General features: G+C 52.0%; 1 protein-coding gene across 7 annotated transcripts in view; it reads right to left on the reverse strand.

Moving 5' to 3' along the window:
* Nucleotides 1-23,467, reverse strand: part of TK2 (thymidine kinase 2) — a 26,717-nt gene extending 3,250 nt beyond the window's left edge. For 2 of the 7 annotated variants that reach the window (XR_011499121.1, XM_070500760.1), the window contains exons 1-8: nt 23,126-23,459; nt 22,178-22,215; nt 18,673-18,747; nt 15,603-15,656; nt 13,157-13,246; nt 11,060-11,133; nt 2,682-2,770; nt 2,004-2,083 (exon numbers count right to left, since the gene is read on the reverse strand). Coding sequence is in view for 6 of the 7 variants with exons in the window: in XM_070500760.1 (XP_070356861.1) it covers nt 2,004-2,083; nt 2,682-2,770; nt 11,060-11,133; nt 13,157-13,246; nt 15,603-15,656; nt 18,673-18,747; nt 22,178-22,215; nt 23,126-23,240 (615 nt within the window). In the remaining variant the exon portion in view is untranslated. Of the gene's footprint in view, nt 1-2,003; nt 2,084-2,681; nt 2,771-11,059; nt 11,134-13,156; nt 13,247-15,602; nt 15,657-18,672; nt 18,748-22,177; nt 22,216-23,125 lie in introns of all 7 variants that reach the window. The other 5 variants (XM_044760999.2, XM_070500758.1, XM_070500759.1 and 2 more) reach the window with 5 other exon arrangements.
* Between the last annotated feature and the right edge of the window lie 1,424 nt (nt 23,468-24,891).

A 24,891-nucleotide genomic window follows, 5' to 3' on the forward strand; every position in this document is an offset into this window, starting at 1 on the left:
AGAAGCATCACTCCGGCCACGTGTCTCATCCCTCGGGTGCACTCTGCTCCGCTGCTGCTTCAGACGCACCCTCCTGCCCGGCTCCTCTCATTTACTGCCACTTCCCCAGCAGCAGGGCCACTAGTTCCTTCACGGGGGGTGGAGTGTCCATGGCCATTCCCTGGCCAGGTGTCCCAGCCCTGGGCCGCCTCTGAACCCTCCCCTCTGTCCTTCCCAACAAGAGGACTGTGACCCCCATGGCCTAGAAGCCCCACTCCCGCTGCTTCCAGCCCACCAGACAACTTGCAACCTAGGAATCCTCAAGACCATAAAGACCACCGACTTCAGAAAGCTCAACAAGGTGGAACCCAGGAGAAAAGAGGCCCAGACACACCCCCCAGCCACTCGTGCCTCTGCGCCAGACAGGAGTGGATGGCACGCTCTCCCATGCACAGACCAAGGTGCTCTTGGCCACCCAGGAACACCCCCTCCAGGGGCCCTGTACTCGCCAGCCCAGCAGCTGTAAGCATAAACCGCACTGCCGCCTTCTCATCCACCATCGAGTTCTCCCTCAGCCACAACAGAGAGATGTGTCCTGTAGGCCTTGTCAGAACCGCTAAGACAGTGGCTTAGATAATGGCTTGGAGGGACTCCAGCCTGGCATTTCTTCAGAACATCTGGGTCTCCCACAGAGCTGCCGGGCCCCATCACAGCACGGTCTGGCCCCGCTCCACTGTGCCCTTCCTTCAACCACTCCTGTCTCCAGGATTTCAAATGCGCTGCCAAGAGCAAGGCCCAGGCCTTCACAGCGGGAATCTCCCATGCTGGTGCCCAGGCAAACCAGGCTGGGCAGGCCTTCAGGAGCTGGACAGGCCTTCCAGGGCCCCCAATCCAGCCCATCTGGAGCTCAGTACCCCATGACATCCCAGTAAATGCTTGCCCGGCCTCTGCCTATGTCCTTCCAGGGGCAGCTTCTCACATGGGACATTCAGGTCAATATTAACTGAGAAACTCCTAGGTGCCAGGCCCTGGGACACATGCCAGGGACACTGAAGGAATGAGATCTCATCTTAAAAAGCTCAGTTTAGCGAGGGATGGGGAATGAATGGATAAACAAACAGTTTTAGTATGTTTGTCCTAAGGGCTGTGATCATAGTAAGCCCAGGGGCTAGGGAAGCAAAATGGAGGGAGGTCAGGGAAGGCTGCCTGGAGGAGGTGACATCTGAGCTGAACTCAGAAGGCAAAAGACCCCACTACGCAAAGGCACATTTGTGTAACTCCATGGTGCGTGAGTGTGTATATGTGTGTGTGTAGCCACAACTAATTCTTTTTGGCCCGAGTGTGAAAGCAAGCAGAAGGAGATAAAGCCAGTCATGCAGGATCTGGTACAGCGTGCTACAACGCGGGGACTTTATCCTAGGCAGCAGCGAGGCACTGAAGGGTTTTTGGCTAGGAAATTGCCTGAGTGTTTTTCTGTATTAGAAACATCAGCCAAGCAGCAGAGTGCAGGCCAGACTTTGGAGGGGGCTGTGGGGAGTGAGACCAGGGCGAGGAGAGCAGTCCAGGCCGATTACAACAGTCTCAACGAGTGGACGTGGCCCTGAGCCAGAACCCAGTAGGGGGAAGCACTGGGCAAACGCTCGTGGGGGCCACCTCTGAGCCAGGCACTGTGCTAAGCACTGGGGATGCAGCAGGGAGCACAAGGGGACATTCTAGCAAGATCCAGAGAAGGGCAGAGAGGGGAGCAGCCTTCAGGAGGTGAACCGGACAAGCCCTGGTGACCCCTGGACTGGACAGGGAGGAGGGGAGGGTGCAGAGCACGAGGTCAGGGACACGGGAAGCGAAGCAGAGCTGGACATTGCCAGGGGTCTCCAGCCACAGAGGAAGTCAGAGCTTGCCCTCTGATATGCTCACTTCCTGTTTCTCTCTCTGTGACTGCACAAGGATCTCAAGAAGGGTGGGGCCGGGCTGGGGCAGAGGTGGTCTCCCACTTCATCTCTAACCGAGTTAAAGGGCGCTCTTACCAGCGGAATGACCTTCTCCTCTTCCCTGCATCGCATCTTTAACCTCTGGTAACAAGTCTCAGGAGTGGTCCGAAGGTAAACTGAGATTGAAAACAATTCGTAGCTCTAAGCACTCTGTTCCTGGCTTGGAAGCGAAAGCCACAGAGAGGGGAAGGAAGGTGTGGGCAAGGCGTGGGGAGAGACATCTGCCAGCAGCTCTGAGCAGCAGCCACAGACCAGGGTCAGCTCGCAGCTTGACCACTGACCAGCTACGTGGCCTGACAGGCACCTTGACCCTCATATCCTGACTTTCATTCCCTTTCCATGTCACCAGCCCCATGGGGTCGCTGTGAGTCTGAATGAGCCTCCACACACAGACAGAGCTTAGCACAGGGCCTGCACACAGCGGGTCTCAAGAAGTGTCCAGGTTCTGGCCCTCCTCTCTCCCTTACAAACTAGAAAACCCACCAAATCAAAATGGACCCAGGAGAGAGCAGCTTGAGGAAGGCCAGGGTGCTTCTCCAAGAGGGACAAGAAGCCCCAAATTCTGCCTGACTTTAGGGAGAAAGCTGAACTACTGTGGGGAGCCAATCACAGGTGGTTAAGGTGACTACCTGCTGGCTGGGGGCCTGGACAAGCACACCCTCGCTGGGCCCAGGGGCGGGAGGCAGGGAGGGAGGCTGGGGAGGGGAGGCTCACCTATCAAATCGACAGACACATCAATGTTCCTCACGATCCAGTCAAACCACTCCGACAGAACCACATAGTCCACTTCAGGCATCTTCCCGCTGCAGTGAGAGTTGTAAAGGTTTGTTCGCCCATAAGAAAGCTTCTGGGATATGCCATTCCCCAAAAGGACCTGGGGATGGCTTTCATTGAAAGGGCATGGCCAAGGGCACCGAGGCCTGGTGTGATCCACATGATATTGGATGAGTAGTGATGCCAGGACCCTAAACACCTCCGACCTTCCACTGCCTGGGGACGGGGTATGGTATAAACGCACCAAGCGGCACGGCACTGCCCGGTGGGAGAACTCATCTGGATCTGAACTCCAAGCAGAGAAAGGGGCTTTGAAGGCCATTCCCTGAGAACAGGGACAGTGCTCAGGTTGGGAGGCGGAGCAGCAAACCAATTTCACCTCTGGAAACTTATTCTGTGAAATGACCATGGATACCACTGTAGCACTGTTTAAAATAATTAAAAACTAAGTCGTGGGCCTGGCCCCATGGCCGAGTGGTTAAAGCTCCACAGCTCTGCTTTGGTGGCCCAGGTTTGCGAGTTCAGATCCTGGGCGCAGACCTGCTCCACGCACAGCCATGCTGTGGTGCTGTCCCACATACAAAAGAGAGAGGAGGACTGGCACAGGTGTTAGCTCAGAAGGAATCCTTCCCAGCAAAAAAAACACAAAAAACACAAAAACTAAATCTTGTACATCTACATAACAGAAAACCATGCAGTAACTGAAAGATGACATTGTAAAATAATTTTTAATGACATGGAAAATGCTTATAATCTAATGTTCAATGAAAACAGCAGGCTATAAATCTGCGTAGATAGTATGACCCAACCATATTTTCAAGAGTATTCACTCACACATTTTGAAAAAACACTGGAAGAAAAACCCCAAAATGTTAACAGTACTTTTCTTTGAGCTTTAGGACCATGGGAGACTTTTATTCTTTTTTTTTTTACACCTTTCTGTACTTTCCACAATTGAACAACATATTAGTTCTCCAATCAAGTGAGGGGGGGACATTACTATGTATTGAAAGTGTTATCTGAAAAATAAACGAAGGAAGAAATAAAGAAAGGGCCAAAGAGTGAAGAGAGACCTGGCGTCCATCCCTGACTCCTGCGGGCTTCCTCAATCCCAGGAGGAAACAAACAGGAAGGGGACAGAAGGAACGGCAGCAGATGGAGGAAACAAGTCCATCCACAGCTGAGCGAACTTCAAGGGCCCAGGAGAGGAATTACCCATCCTGGGTACCATCTTGGATCCTCTGAGAACTGGGTTTGGTGAGACTGGCTACGGGGCGATATGGACTGAGCTGTGTGCCGAGGCGGACTCCTGATTGTTGACTAAAGAAAGGGGGCAGGGGAAGAGCCCAGAGGAGGGGCGGCCCAGAGCCGGCCCCCTGCCAGGTGCTGTGAACTGACTCCTACCTGGTGGGAGGAGGTGGGCAGGGATGGGCACAGAGGGAGGCAAGAAGCTGGCACTGCCGCAGCCATTTGTCACCATGAGGGAATCATACTGAAGCCACGAACAAGACAGAGTAAGAAAACACAGAGAAAAAGGGCCAGAACCACAAAATGAAAGCAACCCCAAAGCCCCTAGTTAAGAGAGCCAGTAACTACCTCATTGTTCAGGCTACATTGAGTTGGGCTTCAGCTAGTTGCAGCTGAGAGTATCTGACGTTCAAGAAACCAAATCACTCTCTCAACATGTTTTCCTTCTCTGGGAAACAAACTATGTTGTTCTCCAGAACAAAATTGACTCCAAGGGAATAAGGATTTGCAAAAAGGAAGGTGCAGATCAGCCCTTCCTCTTCTCCACCAAACACACAGCCCAAGGACACAGGACACACAGGCAACTCAGGGCGGTGAGCCAGTGAGCAGCGCAGAGGGAAAGCTGCCCCAAACAGTCTCCCGTGTCCCCAAGCCACAGCCAGATGTCAGACTTTGCTCTTGGAGGACTCCACGTGTATCTGCACAACTCAAGAGAGATTCTGTCAAATCCCAGAGCTGGGAGGATCCCCATAGCTATGACCACAGAACCGAGCCACAGTTCAGGCCACACGTAGCACAGTGTTAACCAAAACCCTACCAACTACCACCACAGAAAAGCGTCACGTGTGCATGGAGGTACACGGAGATATGCAGAGGGGGCTCACACCTGCGGGGGTCTCTGGGGCCTGAGAGCCACTGCTCCCCTGGAAATTGTCTCCAGGTGGTCTCAGGACACCTCCTGGGTGGCTCAGGGGCCTCCCATCACCTCCTCCCAGCCCATGCTGGCTTCCCCCACCCGGGGCTGAGAGCAGACAGAGGAGGCAAGACCTCCCTTTCCGATGCTCCTCTGAAGAGGGCCTCCATGGGGACAGTGCTCTGGGGCGGCCTCCCCGAGGGCAGGGTCGGTAGGCAGACCCGCAGAAAACCCCTTCCAAGACTACGGCAGTGATGTGCTGGAAGGTGCAGGGGAATCCGGGACAACTGGCCACTGGCTGAGCTGAGTGAGGATACAGAAGCCAGGTGTCCACGATTCTCAGGGATGTCAGGCAGCAGGTGCTGCTTGCTCCGCATCTGTGGTTTTCCGCCCAGGAACTCCTCCCAGTTCCTCCAGGGTCTGGCTTGCGAATGAGGCTCCCAGCACCACTGACAAGCCACTGCTTTTATTTCCACGGAACACACAGACGGTGGCACCTCTATACAGAAAACCCAGCCTCATGTCTCACCGACAGTGGACTGAGAGGGTCACAGGGCCTCCCCCTTATCCCAGGGTGGCAAAATTGAGGGCTTGGGTCCACATGAATCCTGCTGACTGTTTTGTTTGGCACAGTATGCTGCCACTTGCCCCTGAGGCCCAGAGAGCCCCCAGCTTGCACATCACAGGCCAGCACAGAAATCTCACACGCAAATGCCAGCCACCTCGTATACATTCTTTTCTTTTCTTTTCACAAGACCTTGTGAGGTCGATTTTGGTCCCAATTTATAGATGAGGAAAACTGACGCCCAGAGACACTAAGTTCGACTCGGTCTGAGCAGGGAGTCAAGCCTGGCTCTCCGTGGCCCCCAGACCCATATACTGTCCGTTGCATCACTCACCCTCCCTGGCTTGTCAACTGAGGGGACTGTGCTGGATCACGTCCAGTGTCTCTTTGGTCTCAGCTCAAGCAAAGCCACAGCTCTCAGGCCCACGACCCAGGCCATGAATCCCCGGTCTGGACCAGAGCGAGGGAGGAGTCCAAGCCCCAGGGCCAGTCAGGGAGGTAGGAGGACCTGCCTATTGTCCCAAATGCAGGGTCTTAATCAGTGTCCCCGACCACCAGCCCCAGGTGAGTCAGCATGTCACCTCCCCAGCCGGGCCCCACCCAGTTTCCTCACTTCTGTTCTCAGAAAACGCCAACCACATGATCTTGCAAAACCTTCGTGGTTCAATTATTCAGCCCACGGGATTCAGGCCACACAATTGCCTGCGAGGCCACGTTAGCTGTGTGAGTTTTGCTCACCACCTTCAGCTTTCTACATCAGCCAAGTGCCCACACCTCAAATGTTCTTTTCTTTAAGGAGACTGTGTAACCAGAATCTTCCTCTTCAGCAATCTCAAACCCCCCACACTCACTGGGGCGGGGGCCGGAAGAGGCAGTCTCTCCCAGGGGGAACTCCTCACTTGTTCTAGGCCCCATAGGCAAGAACGCCTTTTGAGAAATTTTGCTTTGGGGATGCAGAGCTCCAGTCTGTGGGCTTTTCTGGGCCCCCGAGCCTGCAGCTGCAGAAGCAGCGCCATGTCTGTAGCAGTCCTTTCCACCTGGGACCCCAGATTCGAGACCCAGGTTGCAAGGGCTTCAGAGAAAGATGAAAGGACCAACCCAAACACTGAAGGGGCAGCAGCAACTCGTCCCCTGCCTGATGACAGAGCTGTCCACACACGAGCTCCCAGGCAGCAGCTAACACCTCACATGTGCCGTCTGTGGTTTCTACTACCCAGCTGAAGTCCCCACAGGTGGAAACCAAAACATCCTATTCTAGGTACGGGCAAAGGACCCAGCCAAACTCAGTTCTAGGTTTCTTTTGGTTTAGGCTCAAAATAATGGTAACCTGTATTTTTGGGGAGCACAAACCTCTCAAAACATCTACTTTCTCAATAACCCTTCACTGTGGATGACCCACTGCCTCGAGAGAAGCTGGAGCTGTCACGAGGGTGACACAAAGACAGGCCACATTCTATTCTTCCTCCCACCCGTCACTTCTTTAGCTCCAGCCAAAAACACTTTTTACACTGCCCCACTCCTGACCTAGGTAGGAATAAACCCAAGACCCTCAAAACAAAGACAACAACAAAACTCCAACAACCAGAACCTGAAGCAACAAACGTGAAACGAAGAAACCACAGGCGGTGCAGGAAAAAGGAAAGCCTGCCCGTGAAGATCACCAGGGTGGGCCGCCTGGCCCCAAAGACAACACACAGGGCTGGGCTCTTGCTCTCATGACCCCAAAGGCCCAGGTGAGGCCGCAAGGAAGCCATGGGGACAAAACTCCAGGGGGAAAGGGCCAGATGTTGGGACAGAGGGCTCCTTGCGGGCCACCTGGCTGTGGGCTTCTTCTGAGGCCTGCCCTTCCAAGAGTGATCCCCCGCCAGCAGGAAGGAGGGGGGGCCTGTTGGAAATGCAGGCTCCCGGGCCCCATCCTGGAGTCAGTGAAGCAGCATCTGCATGTTAACAAGATACGCAGTGACCTGTGGGAGAAGCCGACCGTAAGGCCTGGGGGAAGAGGCAGAGGCCTGACTCCCCTGAGCCAGCACCTGGGGGCTCCAACAGGCCTGAAGCCTCTGGCCTGAATGAGAGAAATCTAGATGTCTCTCGCCACCGGCTCGTTACCTCCGCCCCACACAGCAGAGCACAAGGCAGCTCACCCATCAGTTTCCCGCCCAATCAGGAAGGAGCAGGGGACTACTAACCCCTTCTCAGTTCCTCATCTGCCCAACAGGGTCCACAGGACCTACCTCAAAGCTGCCTTGACAGTTCAAAGCAGGGGAGTGTGAAGAACTGGGCCATAAATGCAGCTCCTGTCCACGGCCCCGACCTGCTCCTCAGCCACCTGTGCAAACGCCCTGACTTCCGGAACAGAGATGACCTGGGCCAGTTCACAGGACAGTCACCTGCACTGGGAAGGGACTTCTCAGTGCCCCTCCCTTGGTTCTCTGCCTCCTGATCCTGGGGACTCTGGGGCATGTGGCTGAGAGAGAGGGAACTCCAAGCTACACACTAAGCATGGTGCTCGCCACAGATACAGACAGAAGAACCCATTACGGAATAGAATGCAAAATCCAAATGAATGTCCAAGATAAAAGAAGACACTTCAAAGAAATCTCCAGTTTATTAGTGGGCTGCTTCGGGCTCACAGGCTGGGAGGGCAGCTGGGGAAGCAGCCGCCTGAGTGTGCTTTCCTCTGCCTTTGGGGGACTTCAGTGAAAGGGTGTGAGGAGCACCGCCTTCTCCCATCTCCCTGAAACCCAAGTGGGGGACGGCCTGGCCCTGCAGGGTGCCACAGTGCTCCCAGCAGCCTCTGGAGTGCCCAGGCCATGTGCCAACCAACAGCCTTTGGGCTTCATCACCTGATACCTGCCATCCTCTCGAGGCTCCAACAGGGTCTTTGGGGCTCTCCCCGCGCTCTGGAGGCTGTATGAACTTAAAACAACTAGATCCCAAGAACAGAAATGAGGAGACTGTAAATTTCTTTCATGGTTCACTGTACCATAGAAATCCTAACACAGATACCAGGCACTGTGGGAGGGCCAGGGGGAGGCACAAACATGAAGTTACCACGGCAGGAAAAGACCTCAAAAAAATTAAAAGCTACAGCCTTTTCCTGCACCACACACAAAATAGCCCAGGGCAAGGCCCATGTTCTCTGGACCAACACCCTAGACCACAGCCACAGAGGTTAGGAAATACAGAACCGCCCCTCAGAAGCGCTGGAATGAAGGACTCGGGGTGTAGGTAGCCAAAGCCCTCGGACATCAGCTAAAGCTGCTGCCTGAGACAACAAGCAATGACGAATGTCTCGTAGGGAGGCGCTGGGCAGCCTGCAGCTGGCTGGGGTGGGGGGGTGGGCAGCAACTGGCAAAGTCCATGAAGACCAAGGTGAACGAGGATTTGCATAAGGGTCACAAATCCTAAACCAGGCAACTGTTCCCAAGGCTCTCCAGGAATGGACAACAGGAATTAGAGATGAAAAGGCTCAGAGAAGTTTAGGAACTCGGTCGTGCTCACAAAGACTGCAAACTGCAGAGCCAGGATGGGCCCCAGGTGACCTGACTCCCACCCTACTCTCTCCCTCTGACCTCTGGTCATTCCACCCCAGGTTACCCGCCTCAAAAAGAGCCGCTGGCTGCCACAGAAAACCGACCAAGCTGACTGCGATTAGAAAACAGAGAAGCAGCTAAGCGAAGGTCACAGGGACCCTCCCCTACTGCCCAGGGTCCACTCCGCAGGCCACACTTTCATCAGAGCAGTAAATAAACACCAAAGGGGCTCCCTTGTTCTCTTCTCTTCTCTCTTGGGCCTGTCCTCCCTCTGGCAGAGGCACTAATGAGCAGGGAGCAAAGAAGAGCGAAGGATTAAATAAAACTAGCAGAGGACACCTCCGCCTCGCTGGAAACCCAGGCAACTGGGGGAGGATGGGGTTCGAGCATCAGGAACACTGCCTGCTGGGAGGGCAGAATCCACAAGAAAATTCTGAGGTCAGAGGACAAAGCTACAGTCAGGACTTGCCCTGGCTGCTGTGCCTGACCCCACATCACCAGCTTAACGCTCGAAGTGGACAGGGGCAGAGCCCATCCAGTCGTTTTAGAGCCACACAGGCCCGACGACATGAATCCATGACAGCTCAAGACCCAAAGGAGAAGCCTTTTTAGTGGCCCCCCTCAAAGGACAGGCTGTAAAACAGCTGGGGCCGCAGCCTGGGGCACAAATCGGGCTGAAGACCAAAGAAGACCCACAGGTCCCACCAGCCAACAACAGTCAACAATATCAACCAGGGGCTGGCTCTGTGCTGGGTCTGAGCCAGGCAAGTAAACCAGACGTGGTCCCTGTCCGCAAGGAGCTTATGGTCCACTTGGGGGGACACGCAAAAGACAGACAAATAAACATATACTAAGTTGAACCACACGAAACTGCCATTTTTATAAGTCAAACTGGTCAAATATCAACAGTATCACATGGTTCAACCTAATTGAAGTTGTCTTAAATCCAAGGAAGGAAACGAGCAAAAACAAGTAATCAGGGTAACAAAGGTCTTGACTGATCTAGACAGGGCGGCTGGGGAGGGTCAGGAGAGGGACATTCAGGACAACAGCTGCAGATGAGAAGGAACAGGGAGCCAACGCAGAGAGAGGAGAGGGCAGAGATCAGGACCAGCTCCACTAGGGAGTAAGAGCAGCGCCCCAAAGCTCAAAGCAGGAAGCGGCAATGTGGGGGGTTGGCAAGGAGAGGGGGACCAGGCACACAGCTTCCCAGGAGCGAGGGGCATGAAAGGAGCTGAAGCGTCAGACCACAGCCTGCAGCCCATTTCCCCAAGACCCCTAAAAATCAGCAGTCAGCTGAGCACAGGAATGGAGGGCCCCTCGCCTCTGAGGCCTCAGCACTGTGGGCCACCAGAAGTGCCCCCCAGCTATGTCCATACGGCAGAGTTTGCTCCCATGAGGGCAGGACACAGTTTTGAGTCAAACCATAACAAACATGACGCACACTGTGCTGGACTGATGGCTCTAGCTGCTCCAAATCTTCATCCTTCCCTGCGCCCTGTATCCTCCCATTTTGCCAGGTCACCCACAAGGGCCCTCCCACCTCTCAGACTCGGGTCTGCCTGTGTGACCTGCTTTGGCCAATTGGACATTAGCACATGTGAAGCAGGGCCCTGAAAAAGTGTTTATGCATTTCCTCTGGTGCTTTTGCCCTCTGCCATCACCACGAGCAGTGAATGCCCAGGCTAGCTTGCTGGTCCCAGGAGGAGGATGAGGGCAAGAAGAGAGATGAGTCACCCCAGTCACCCTTGCCGGGGCCATCCTAGACCAGCCGACCCCCAGACATATCACTGTGCCCAGCCAAGGTCAGCAGAGCCCCCTGGCCGACCAGCCTAGATGACTGAGTGATCAGTGCAGAGAGCTGTCTGCCTCTGAGGTTTTGTGGTTGTTTGTTACATAGCATTACTGTGACAAGAGATAACAGATACAACACAGTAGGTACTCCACAGACATGGAATCCATACATATGGAGATACATCAACTGAATAAACAAGTTCCAATTTCACTTCTGAAAATTAGTGGTTTAATAAAAAATTATCAGTTGTGCAAACTACGATACCTTCTATACAGGTTTTCCACAAAAATGTATCTTGCGCTGTGAATCGACCGCTCCATCAACCGTACCGGTGATGTCTAAAAGAAAACAAGAAGTGATTCACTAACACAGGCAAAGAGGAGGAGGTCAGGAAGCCTCGAAGAATGCCTGTTGCTCCCCCTGCCCATGGTCTGCGCTGAATACAAGAACAGAGTGAGACAGTCACCAGAGGAGAACAGTATGTCCCACATTAGGCTCGGCAGTGGCCCTGCCTGGGCCCTGGACCCTCCCCACACCCTGAAGCTCAGCGGCCAGTGCAGCAACACAGGGGCTGAGGGCTTGTCAGCAGCAGCCTCTTTCACAGGGGAGGTAAGGCTCAACTGCATTGTGGGTTTGGGGAAGTGCTAGAAAAACTGCTGAGTGCCGTCCTGCAAAGTGTTGTCAAGTGCAAAGTGTGGCTATTATGGACCTAAATAGGGTGCATGTGCTTAAGTGGAGGGATTGGAATGCCTGAGGTAGAGCTCCAAGAGGGCTGGGGTGCAGGTGACATTCTGGGGACTCTGCCATTGGTGCCTGAGGGTCTGGCTTTGTGGAACCCCACAGAGATGCCAGACCTGCCAACTTCGCCACCTCCTCACAGGGCTGGTTGGGGATCACTGCAGCCCTTTGGAAACCGGGAAGGACTGTGCCCAGGAGGGAGGAGGGTGACCCTGGTGTTGTCCCTCTCTGCCAGGGAGCTCACGCTCTCCACAGATGACCTTTGCCTTTGTCAGTGTCCCTCTGGGAAGCAGGAGGGCCCTTACTCCTGACGCCAACTGGGCAAACACTGCTGTCACTCAGCCTGGCCCACAGAACCCACGGGGCCTGGATCAGAAAATCAGAGGCAGACTCAAAGCCATAACCCAGGAATTCCTGACTCTCTGTCTGTCTGTCCCCCTGGCTTCCTTTCCATTTTTCCATCCTCTCCTTACATATGCCTCTCCGTTGCCCACCTTTGCTAGCTCCCCATTCACCCGTCCCTCCTTCAGCTCCTCTTTCCCAGTCTGTCCATGTCTCTCTGCCTCCCTCGTGACAGGTTTCCTTAAACAGAGGAACACACATATGCCCCATATATTCAGACATATCACATACAATTTAGGTTTGCAGTTGAGTGCCCATGTGGGAAAGGGAGGGTGAATAAAGCAGAAAAAGGCCAGCCTCAGATGTTCTGATCTGCATCTTTTAGACAGATATTTGGAGAGACAGAAATTCATATGGTCCTGCTCCTATCTTTCCATTAAGACGCAGATTTGTAGAACCATAGCTGTAGCTGCAGGGGCCCAACCCAGGGTCAGACCAGCCCACATCAACGTAACTGGCTATGGGGATCACCCGTCTCCATGGAGATTCTCCGAAGCCAGTCTCTTAGGTAGTACCTGCCGTTCTGAACCACGGGTGCCAAGCAGGATTCCCTAGCCAGCCCTTCTCCTAAGAGGCTGCCCCTAACGACAATGTCCCTGATGGAAGAGGCCTAAGCAGCCATGTTTATGCCCCAGGATCTGCCCCAACACCTGATTGGCCCAGGGATGGACACCTGACCCAACGTGAGCCAATCAGATTCTTTCTCTCAAGAATTTGAACCAAGAACCAGGCCTTGTGAAGGTTAGATCAGTGGTTCTCAAACATGTGAGCAAAGCATGTATTAAAATGACCTGGAGAGCTTGAGGAAACACAGATTGCTGGGCCTCATCTCCAGAATTTCTGATTCAGCAGGTCTGGGATGGGACCACAAAATGTGCATTTCTAACAGGTTCCCAGGTGCTGCTGCTGCTCCTGCTCCAGGGACCACACTTTGAGAAGAACTGAGTTAAATGGCATTGATCCCAGAAGTGATCGGGTCACGAAAACTGGGGCTCATATGCCACTACAGCAACTCCTTGGCTGGCTGAGGTGGGTGGGCGGGGCACTGCTGGCTGGTCTGCAGAGAGCTGCAGGAAGACACTGTCGCCCCAGAGACAGAGAAAGCTGAGCAGCACGCAAGGCTCAGCGAGGCCTCCTTGTGAGGTTTCCCCTCTTGGCAATCATATACCCCTTGTTTGAAGAAAATTTTAAGAAAGTTGAAACCAAGCATCTGAAACGTACCTGAGGACGAGTGTGCTGGTTCAGCATGGTGAGCTGCACGTACGTCTGCAGTGTGAGGCCCCATCGACAGGCGTCACGGTACATGAGACCCTGCAGAAGGGAGAATACAGCAATTTACCTAAAAGTGCTCCATCTGTAGGACACTGGTCTCTTTGGTCACTGATAGCCATCCATAAAACCTATATGGGGCTGAGCTGGGGCCAGAGATGAACCCAACATGGTCACAGGGACCTCAGAACAGAGTGGACAGAGACAGACACTGGAACAATTACAGGACGGCCCAGTAACAGCTGTAAGGAGCCTATATAAAGTCCCCAGGGAACACTCATTCAGTCACTCAGTAAATGTTCATTGAGGGCCCTGCAGTCTTTTCTCTATTCAGCAGCCAAAGTGAGCCTGTCCAGCCTAAATCAGTTCTTGTCACTCCCCTGCTCAGAAACTTCCAGTGGCTTCCCAGTGCATTCAGAATGAAAGCCAAAGCCCTTACCAAGGCCCACAGGGCCCTAGAGAATCACTGCCATCGTCTCTATCTCCTACCATTCTTCCTCCGGCTCAGGGAGCTTCTGGCCATGTGAGCCTCCTTAGTGTCCAGCCTCAACCCGAGCCCGACCCCACCTCAGGGCCTTCATTTTGCTGCGCCTTCTGTCTGAACGCTGTCCCTCCAGATACCTGCATTGCTCCCTCCCTCACTTTGGTTAGGTCTCTGCTCCAGTGTCACCTTCTCGGAGATGCCCCCCAGCTATTCTATCTAAAATAGAAGCCCCACCAGTCCCTCTCTATTGCCTGTAGGTACAAAATACTTCATGCTCCGGATTCCACTTGCTAATAATCTTATTCTGCTCTTTTCCATTTTGCTTTTTTCTCTTGGAAGTAACGAAACCCCAGCGCTCTGTGTTGAAAACTGCAGACTCCTAACTGCGGGTGAAAGATCTCAGGGAGGTCAGGAGAAACACTCCCTCTTGGCTGACGGCTGCAGAAACAACCACCTTTCGGCAAGAGAAACTCGATTCAGATAAAGTGATGAATCCAGACTTTTCACAAACATATCAGTCCTTCTCTTCTGTCCAGAATGGAAAGCCATGTCAAAGTATCTAATTCTATTCTTAAACTGTCACTGTGCCAAGGAGACTTCTGAGACTGGGACCGTGCGGGTGAAACGTCACCTCTAACCCCTGACGTCTGCAGCTCCAGTTGTCTCACTTAATAACCCGGCCCTCGTACCTCGCTGGCTCCTAGAGATTATGTTTCTGAGGGTTCTTTATCCCCAAAGACAACGACTGGCATTCCATCTTCTCCCACATGCAGAGACATGAACTCTTTTCATGTCTCTGGGATTCTTTATTCAAAGACTCTGAGAGTCTCTGCCTGATTTAAATGACATCCTTTTACCTGCTTTAGATTTCTTCACAGCTCCTATCACCACCACCATATCTTACATTGAATTGTCTCCCGCCTCCCCACACTGGAACATTTAGGGCCAGGAGGGCAGGACCTTTGAGTTGCTCACTGCCCCAGCATCTAGAATAGTGTCTGGCACGTGGTAGGCAGGCAATAAACATTGCTTGAATGAATGAATGAACAAGCACCTACTAAGTGCTCGGCAGTGCACTATGTTCTAACAAACAATGGAAAGCCAAACTGGACACAGTCTCTGCCCCTAGTGGAACTCAGAATCTAAAGAACCACACAAGGAGCTGCCAACTGTGTTGCTAGAAATGAGGGGACAGCCCTAGTCCCAGGTTCAAACCTAGATCTGTCATTTACCAGCCGTGTAACCTTGGGAAACTGATTTCGGCTGCAGTTTCCTCCCTGAAAAATGAAACTAATCACGGGAGGGGGGCAGAACCAACATCCCTTTCTTAAGCTCCCTCTTACAGGACCCAGACCCCACCCAGCTGTTTTAAGCAGCCAGAGCAGAGCCTTCTGAACAGGGAAGGAAGTGGAAAGGGCACAGGCTATAGACCCTGCTTGCTAGGTCTACCCTTGGGAAAGGAGGCGGGCAGCTTCACGGGGAGCCAGAGGCAGCCCCTGAACACTGCCAAGTGCAAACTGAAATCAGAGGTTTACCAAGGCACCCGGTTACTTAGAGACAGGTCCTGGGGAACTAGGCCTGAGGAGACCTGGATTCTGAAGGGTTTCTTCTAGGAGAAGTTGGGAGTAGAATGAGCAGCAGGCGATGGAGGGAGGCGAGGGTGACCACTTGGGATAGTCTAGGATGGCTGACAGGAGGTCCCTGGGCCCTGCACACGCCCAGCCAGGCCTTAGAGATCTTTGACCTCAGAACACCAACATGCCACTATTTCCCATTTGTCCCCTCCTTCTCCCCATCCAACCCAGTTAAGAGCGAGGAAGATGCCTGGGCACGGGGCAGGCTCGGGCACCAGCACCACCGTTCCCAGGCCCCTAAGGGAAAGCTGCTGGCTCACGCAGGAAACAACACACTTGCCAGAGGATTATGGCCACGGACATTTCTCCACTTGGCCACAGGCTCCATGAACACCTGCAAGGAAAGGAAACATCAGAGAGCTGCTGTTGATCAGGTCTGAGTTGTGTGAAAGCGGGTAAGTGCTGGGGGCTGGGGGGGGGGGGGGAGTCAAGATTTGGGTGCCCAGAGTGAGCCAAAATAGTCGAGCAACCCTCCCTGCAAGGCCACATCTCCATCTAGACGTGGTTTCCTCACGTGACTTCCAGAAATTACCTGAGAACAACTCTGTCCATCCCCCTCTAAAAGTATAGCACATGCCACCTGTCTGGCTGCCTTGGGCACTTCCCAAGGGCAAGGCGGGTTCTCTCACTCCCTCCTCCATGTTCATCCTGGTCCTAATTGCCCACCACCTCGGACTGAGCAGGGAGGGGAGAGCAGCCAAGAGGGAAGCTACCTCAGGTGCTCCAGGCTGCGGCAGGAAGCTCAGTGTCCCCACTCAGGAGCTCTCCTGAGACCTTGGCAGCTTGCTCTGCCTTCGTTCCCTTCCCCTGATCTCTGCATTGGGCACAATGACAGCTAAGAGTCACATTTCTTTAGTATGCTCCCTAAACTATGCAAGAGCCTTTATGAGTGCACAGGCGAGTGCTGGAAAGGACTTAAATGGTGTTCTTGGGGCCAAGATTTTGAGAGTACCTGGATCCACTTGGGGACCTTCAAGTGCATATGAGCAGGTGCCATAGGCCACAAGAGACCAAAGGAAAGCAATGCATGGGACTGTTGAAGAGTAACCTCCCCCCACCTTTTACACCTCTGTGCCTTTGCTCATGCTGTTCCTTCTGCCCAGTATGCCCACCTCACCTCATTTCACATCAATTTTCATTACATAGAAGACTCCTACACATCCTTCAAAATTCAGTTTAAATACCCCTTCTTCTGTGAATCATTCCCTGCCCCTCCTAAGCCCCCTCTCCTTCTTCTGTGTTTTCAGCACTCTGTTCCTCTTCCCTGAATAGTGTATGCTGCACCACTCAGGCCCACCAGCAGCTGGGTCACAGGCAGCCTTGCCCTGTGGCTCCACAGGTGGCACTGTCACTCAACAAATATTTATTGAGCACCCACTGTGCCAGGTGCCATGCCAGGCACCAAGGATACAGCAAGAGCAAAACCACCCAGCCCTGCCTTCATGGAACTTTAAACTTACTGGCGGAAGCAGACATCAATCAGATCATCACAGAAATCAACATGTATTTTCAAACCCTGAGTGGCAGTATAAAAGAGGGGTACATAGGGGCCAGAAGAACCTAAACCAGGAGGGTCACCTAGTTGGGGAGGTCAGAGAGCATGGAGCTGAGATCTGAAGGCTGAGTGGTCTTCCTAAAGCCAGCAAAGCTTTCATGCTGTAGAAGAACCCAACAAGGGCATGGTCCCTGGAGCCAGACAGCCTGAGCTGGGATTTGGCTCCACCACACACGAGCCATGCGACCCTGGCCAAGCCATTTAACCTCACTGAGACTCAGTTTCCTCATCTGCAGCTGAGGAAATAACGGTACCTACCTCACAGGGACGACTCTTATAAGGATAAAATCGATTAGATAATGTATAATGAAGCCTCAACATGGTGCCTGTATTATCCTTATTAGATATTAACTGTCGCTGCTGTTACTATTGTTGTCGATCATTGGTCCAGGGTCTTCAGTGAGACCTAAGTGCTTCTAAAGTGCCAGTGAGAGTTACACCACTCAGGGCAGGTGTGTTGGGAGTCAAAAGACACCCCCCTCACCCCAGATTCGATGATTCACTAGCAGGATTCACAGGACACAGCATCGAATCGTACTCATAGCCAAGATTTATTACAGTGAGAAGATTCAAAGCAAAATCAGCAAAGGAAAAGGGCGCATGGAGCCAAGCCTCGGGGAACCAGGCACAAGCTTCCAAGGGGCCTCTCCCAGGGGAATCACACGGGACGCACCCAACTCCCCCAGCAGCTGGTTGTGACAACATGAGTGGAATGCTGACTGCCAGGGAAACTGGCCTGAGCCTGGGAGTTCCGGGTTTTTATCAGGGCTCAGTCATGTGGGCAGCCTCTGCCTGGCACATATGGAAATTCCAGACTGGCAGAAAGAAAGCAGGTGTCCAAAATAAACCATATTGTCTGCACAGTTCAGGCACAGAGAGCCGCTCCTATCGGTTAGGAAATGGTGGGAACTCTCTCCAAATCTAAGTTCCCACACGCCAGCCAAGGGCCAACCTTGCAAACCAGCCTCTCTAAGGACACAGTCTCAGGGCTGCTATGTTAACCCTTTCCTGTACGGCAGGATGTGAACACAAGCAAGACAGGGCTGTGCAATGTCTACTAGTTTTATCAAACCACATATATTTCTAATCGAAATAAAAACAGGAAAGAAAAGGAGGACAGAAAATGACTCTAACGGTATGGAAATTGTAGGATCTGTAGTAACAAAATAGAGCCATAAAAAGAAAAGATGACACCACTAAGATCTAGAACAAGGAAGAAGGGTCTTGGTGAAGAGATAATTCTTAAACATCTGTGAGGTTACTTTTAGTGATTGGATTGTAAATAAACTAGAAATTATGTTAACTGGCCACACATAGTAATACTCCCCTAATATCTCAGATGTAACACTCTAGCCATGCTCAATAGTCTGACTTCTTTCACATGCAGACTCTTCATCTAACCAGACTGTGGCACTGTTCCACACCCACACTGTCTGACACAGCGACTATGAGCTAACGTGGCTATTACAACCTGAAACATGACCAGTTCAAACTGAGATATGCTGTAAGTGTAAAATGCATCCCAGATTTCAAAGACTTAGTATGAAAAACCAAACACAAAATAGCTCATTGATGATTTTTATACTGATTACATGTTGACATGATAATATTTGGAATATATTATGTTAAATAAAATGTTCTTTTTGGGTTTTTAGGGAGTCTATTAGAAATTTTACATTACCTTACACACGTGGCTTACATTTATGGCGCGTATTATATTTCTATTGGACAGAGCTGGTCTACACCCTCTGTAAATTAGTCTGCCAAGCTTTTGCAGGTTCCTTCGAACACATACCTCAATGTCTGCTGTGTTGGAGAAGAACTCCAGGCATGTTGTCTTCCCACTTGCAATATTGCCTTCGACACAGATCTGGCAAAACACAAAAGCGTGTCAGAACCAGAAATCAAGCACCTGGGGGAATATCAGGGAAGAATTTCCAGGCAAGGGCTCCAGTGAACGGCATAACTGGTTCAGTCCAAGACTTGGATGTGTACACAAAAACCCCTGCACAGGAAACCTCTAAGGTCCTGTGGTTAGTAATACAAACAGACTGACCATCCCCATCAGTGGCAGGCTCCAGGCCCACCACCCGTGGCCACCAGATCACGGCCTCCAGAACAGATCCTCACAGTCAACTCCTAGAACATACCCAGCTTGCCCTCGTCCACCCTAGCTCTGCCCTTCCCTAGCTTGGCCCCTCAGACTATTAGATTTAGGTCTAAGTGTCCTGCCTCCTTAACCAGGGCCTAATGGCCTCGAGGTTGGGAAGTATGTGTACGTTATCTAGAACCTCACTGCTTTGTGCAGAAAAACGCGCTCGGCATGGACTAGAAGGTATCAGGACAAGAGAGAAGGACTTGGTTAAGCACCTTGTTGAAGGCCAGGCCTTAAGATGAGTAACATAGACCATGACCGCACTTAACCTCTCTAGAACCTGAGAAGCGGGTCCTAACATTTTCACAGAAGAGAAAAATGAGGCTTGTAGAGAGAACAAAGCAGGAAGGACAGCTCGAACCCACACTCTGCTCACAGCAACTGCACTGGGGAGAGGGGCGTCATGGCACTGGTAGGTGGGGCCACAGACAGCCATCAGAGACCAGGGAGCCTCCTACAAGTACCTCATTGTAGGGAAAGCAAGCATTCGAGGCAGTGGTTCTCCGGCCCGGATCAATCAGAATCACCTGAGAGCTTTAAAAAAATCTCTACAAGGCAGCCACAATCCAGACCATTACAATACAATCCCTGAGGGAGGGACTCCGCCTCAGTACCCTGTACAGCTCTCCAGGCGACTCCAGTGTGCAGGAAGGCTGAGCACCACTGTTCTCAGTGTGTGGTCCACAGGCACCCCGCTCCAGAGCACCAGAGAAGCACCCAGACCCTCTGAATCAGACTCTCGGCTGGGGCCCTCAAACTTGCTCGCCAGCGATTCTCACGCGACTCTGCTCCAGCCAGGCACTCCTGGTGACACAGGCCAAGTGGCTTTGGCTCCAGCAGATCACAGGAGGAAATGGGCAGTTCCACATCCATAAGAAGACAAACTGCTCCTTAAGAACACATCTTAGACGTTCCCTGGGGGCACACAAAGTCAGAAAAGGACCCGTCCTGCTGCACAGTGACCTTTACACCCAGGCTGGACGCACCCAGAGAAACATGGGCCACTTAGAGGACTTGCCCAAGGCACCAGGCCGGACAGGGAAAAGAGCTGGAATTCACACCTTGGTCTGGGAGACCCCTTTGTGTGACTCCAGTGGAGCCTCAGTCACACCCTACATAAAACACGGGGTCACGGTGGGCGGTCTTGCCTTGCCTCCCCCACTATAACTGTCAAGCGGCTGTGGAGGTTTCCTCTGGCCTTGACCCTAACCCGTATCCAGGTGAGCTGGACAATCATGCTTTCCACAGATGCCAGGCCACCCTCCCATGCCGGGTCCCTGCCAGCTCTCTCCTCTAGAACTTGAAACTGCAAAATGAACCAAGGGATCTTGGTTCAACGGGATCTATGCAAAAGGTAGATCCCATTAGGGCACTAATGGATTTGGGTTTTTCTTGCTGTTCTTCAAAGGAAACAACTTTTCCTCTTCCTAGAAAATCAAGAAGAGCTCAAGCTAGACATCATTCTGCAGAGACTTTCTTTCTTTCCTGTTCGCTGCAAGGAACATGTTGTTCAGATGAGACCTTCTTCCAAAAATGCTTGTTCCTGTTCCCACCGAGAAATCCTGAAGAGATGGTAAATCTAAGGCCCTGGATTACCAAATGGTTTTCTGAAGAGAGCAGACAAAGTACGAAGAATCTTGCAAAATTCCCCTGCCATGGAGGTACAAAGAAGAGCCAAGCAAAGGAAGTCTTTAAATATTTTTAAAAAGTGACATCTAAAAATATTAGAAGAGTGTGTGCCCACTGAAGAAAAGAGAGAAAACCATAAAGTAGAAAATACCGCCCACAATCCACTAGTAAAAGATAAACATCATTACATTTCAGCATATCTCGGGCAAGCATTATTTTCTACAACGTTTCGCATCTTTGAGAGTCTTTCAACTGCTCGTGGAAGGCCTCCGATGTGCCAGGCACTGTGTACTCAGGAGCCAGTCCCAGCACCCGCAGAGCTCACAGTGAGTGTGAAGACGCAGAGGAAAGTAACAGAAAATTATGAAAAAAGATGTTCACCATGCTGTGGGCACACATGGCCAGCCAGGCCCAATGCTCTGCCAAAGTTTACCTCCACTCTCCTCAGCTATTAGCCTTGGTTCCAACTTCCCATGATTAAAACTAACACTGCGATGCACCACGTAGCCTTATTTTTAAATAACATTTAATCTTTTCTGAAAATAGAAGTTAAGCATTCTCACAGTAGGAAATAGAAAAGAAAAGAAAAATCACTGATACTTCCAGAGATAACTACCATTTAGATGTTTAATCAGAACCGAGCTTTCCAGAGGAAAACAGGTTCAGGCTCCAAAGGCCCCACCAGAAGAACCGAAATATATATTGTCTTCTTAAAGACCCTAAGAAATCTGCAGTAAAGGGGCTGGCCCCATGGCCGAGTGGCTAAGTTCGCGTGCTCCACTGCAGGCGGCCCAGTGTTTCGTCAGTTCGAATCCTGGGCGCGGACATGGCACTGCTCATCAAACCACGCTGAGGCAGCGTCCCACATGCCACAACTAGAAGGACCCCCAACGAAGAATATACAACCATGTACGGGGGGGGCTTTGGGGAGAAAAAGGAAAAAACAAAATCTTTAAAAAAAAAAAAAAAAAGGAACCCAGTTAAGTTCATTTAACATCCAAACAACTAAGGAAGGGAGGACCCCTCACACCCCAAATTCTCTCTCCCTCTCTCTCATACACACCCACTGTTAACACTCTCCAACTTCCCCTTCACCAGACTGACAACTTCTGTATCATTAACAGTTTGTAATGTTTCTTTCCTGTTTTTTTTTCCTGTGGATGGTTTATATATTATCTCATTTAGATCACAATTCATATATTTTTATCCTTTTTTCCCATCTTTCGTAGTGAGTACCTTCCCAGGTCATTAAATATTTTTCATAAACATGAATTTTAAATGGCTGAATAATATTCCTCATATAAGATATACCATGGCCTCTGGGGAGGGAGTCTGAGGCCAAGGGGTGGAGACAGACTTCCCTGTCCCCAAAGACTCTCTTGTATTTCTGTTTTTACTATGTCACATGTTCCTTCACTCCCTCCTCGAAATATATATCATACATATATGCCTACATCTCTCCCTCTCCATATAATATTATCCTACACTGGAGAGTGCACATAAAAGAGGGACTTACCACTGATTTTTTCTCTTTGTCGTTTTCTCTATCTTTATCTACAAAAGAAAGGAAATCAATTTTTTAACTCAGTTTTAAACGATTCACTCTTCTTTGTCCTAATTGGCTAAACCAACACAAAACCTAATTTCTATGCTTGCTCCCTGGCCTGAAAATGTTTTCCAAGGACACCTGGGACCCTCCATGGGTGGATGGAGTCAGCCCAACCACTGCTGGCTACCTGTGTGTGACAGCCTGCAACTGTCGCCTGGGTCCTGTTGGCCCGTCTGGGCCCCAACTGTGGTCAGCTTTTTTCACTTAGCGTATTACTCTTTCCATTTCCTACACATTTTATATCCATGATCTTCACGGATGGGCGTCCAGCAAGTTAAAATGCAGAGCGGCCTCCCCTCGAAGAGCATGGGTGCGAGTGAGCAGTGGGCAAGGGTTTCAGCCCAGGACTCAGGTTTCTTCGCTAGGCCCGAGGCTGACATCCAGGCCCACCCACGCCACGGAGGTGCCACCGAACAGCCGGAGGCCTAAGAACGCCAGACCTTGGCTATAACGGTGCTCCCATTTCTGCATGGGGGTCTCCACTCCCAATGGGAGAGGGAGGGCACCGAGCTTAACCCACCCACCACTCGCAGGCACCAGCGTGCACTGGGGGCTGGTTAACCGCAGCTCTCAACCCCCATCTCCCCCAAAGCCGAAAGAATCGGACGGAGGTGGGGGCAGGTCCTCTCTACTCTTTAAGAGGACTCCCCAGCTCCCACCAGGAGGGGAAGCCGGACCCCACGGCCCCACCCGCTCGCTGCTGGGTCGCGTCTAGGGTACCGGCCAGTGAACGCCACCCCTCCCCCCACCCCCAGACCCCCCCCCCCCCCCGCCCCCGCCCCGGCGCCTCGGAGAAAGGGTTTCGGGTTCAGGCCGGTCCGGCGAGCCAGCGGGTGGACCCGAGAGAGGCGTTACCCCGAGGCCAGGCCCAGCGCTGCGCCCCCCGCGGCCCCGGCCCCGAGGCGAGGCTGGCAGGCCCCTCCCGGCGCAGCGCCCGGGCGGCGCAGCTCAGCAGCGGTCGCAGCAGCATGGCCGGCCCGGCGGCTGGGCTGCCGGGCCGCAGTCTCCGCGATCAGCGCCGGGGCCAGCCTCCGCTCGCCGCCTCCATCCTGTGGCGGGCCGCCGGAACAAGGCTCTTAAAGGGCCCCCGTCGTATTTCACCCTCTCTCCCGGAATGAAAATAATGCAAGGGGAGTGGTCCGCCGGGTGCAGCCAGCAAATCTCCCCGCTAACCGGATGCTGGCAGAACGAAGCCGTAACTTGGCAAGACTCCAAAGATGGATGGTTAATAACGCTAGCGACTGATTGGTTAATTATTGGAGGTTACTTAACTGGGCACGCGTTCTATCCAGGCACCTGGCCCACACTCACAGCGTCATTTATTTTTCCCAACAACCCTGCAAGTGGATGTTGTCACTCCCATTTTCAGAGCTGAGCTGATCCTCGGAAACTTAGGAAACTGGTTAAAAACGATCAGAAGCATTCATTAAGGAGTGGAGCTGGAACTCATGCCCATCCAGCTTAGTTCACAGACTAGCTCTTTCCTCTGAACTTTGATATTTCTAGGGTCTGGACTGTAAACGTACTAGATCCCTCAGGAAGGTGTTAAAAAACAAGACAACAGACCCAAAATGGAGTCACTTATGCTAAGCCCCACATCACCAAACCAAGACTTAACTTATAGTTTGACTCTCCCAGAAACGGAATCTTTAAAAAGTCTAACAGAATCGCCTGATCAGCACTACTTAGGTAATCTACGGATAGACCCCAGCTATCCCCTAAAGAAAGTAACCTTGCAATAACCAAACAGCTTTTTTGCCTAGTATAACTTCCTTGTTCCTGCTCCCTTCTGCCTACACATCTTTGATTTTGTACAGCTCCTCGGAGCTCCTTCTATCTGCTAGATTGGATGCTGCCAAATTCAAATTGATTTTTGCTCAAATAAACTCTTAAAAATTTTTTTTTTAGAGGAAGATTAGCCCTGAGCTAACTACTGCCCATCCTCCTCTTTTTGCTAAGGAAGACTGGCCCTGAGCTAACATCCGTGCCCATCTTCCTCTACTTTATATGTGGGATGCCGGCCAAAGCATGGCGTGCCAAGCGGTACCATGTCCGCACCCGGGATCAGAACTGGCAAACCCCGGGCTGCCGAAGCCGAACGTGTGCACTTAACCGCTGCGCCACCAGGCCGGCCCCTCTTAAAATTTTTAATATGCCTCAATTTATCTTTTAACAAAGGTACAACCAGTATTCCAACTGAACAGACAACAAGAGGGTGGGCAGGAAGCCTGTAAATCCCATCCATAGCCAGGTAGCAAAAATCCAGCCCAGGTGTTAGGTCGGTGGGGCATAATTCAACAGGCCCAGGCCCTGGAAGCTAAGCTGTTGCAGTAAGGAGCGGTGACTGTGTGTGTGCATGCCCACCTGGTGCCTGGGTGGAGGGGTACCCCACCTCTCTCAGGAGATGCTAGCAGTCACCTCTTGGGCAGGGAGAAGAAAGAGGTCATTTGTGAGAGGGTTCACTCAGCTTCTAGATCTCATACCGGAAAGCCCAAACCCCATCTTGTGCTTCCTCTAACATCTGCCACAGACCTAGCACAGAGCAATGTGCCCTCCGTAAACAAACTTCAGGATTAAGTTTAAGGTTTTTGGGAGTGACTTGGGATGAGGCTGTTGGAGGT

The sequence above is a fragment of the Equus asinus genome, chromosome 28, assembly GCF_041296235.1.
Source record: "Equus asinus isolate D_3611 breed Donkey chromosome 28, EquAss-T2T_v2, whole genome shotgun sequence".
Lineage (NCBI taxonomy): Eukaryota > Metazoa > Chordata > Mammalia > Perissodactyla > Equidae > Equus > Equus asinus.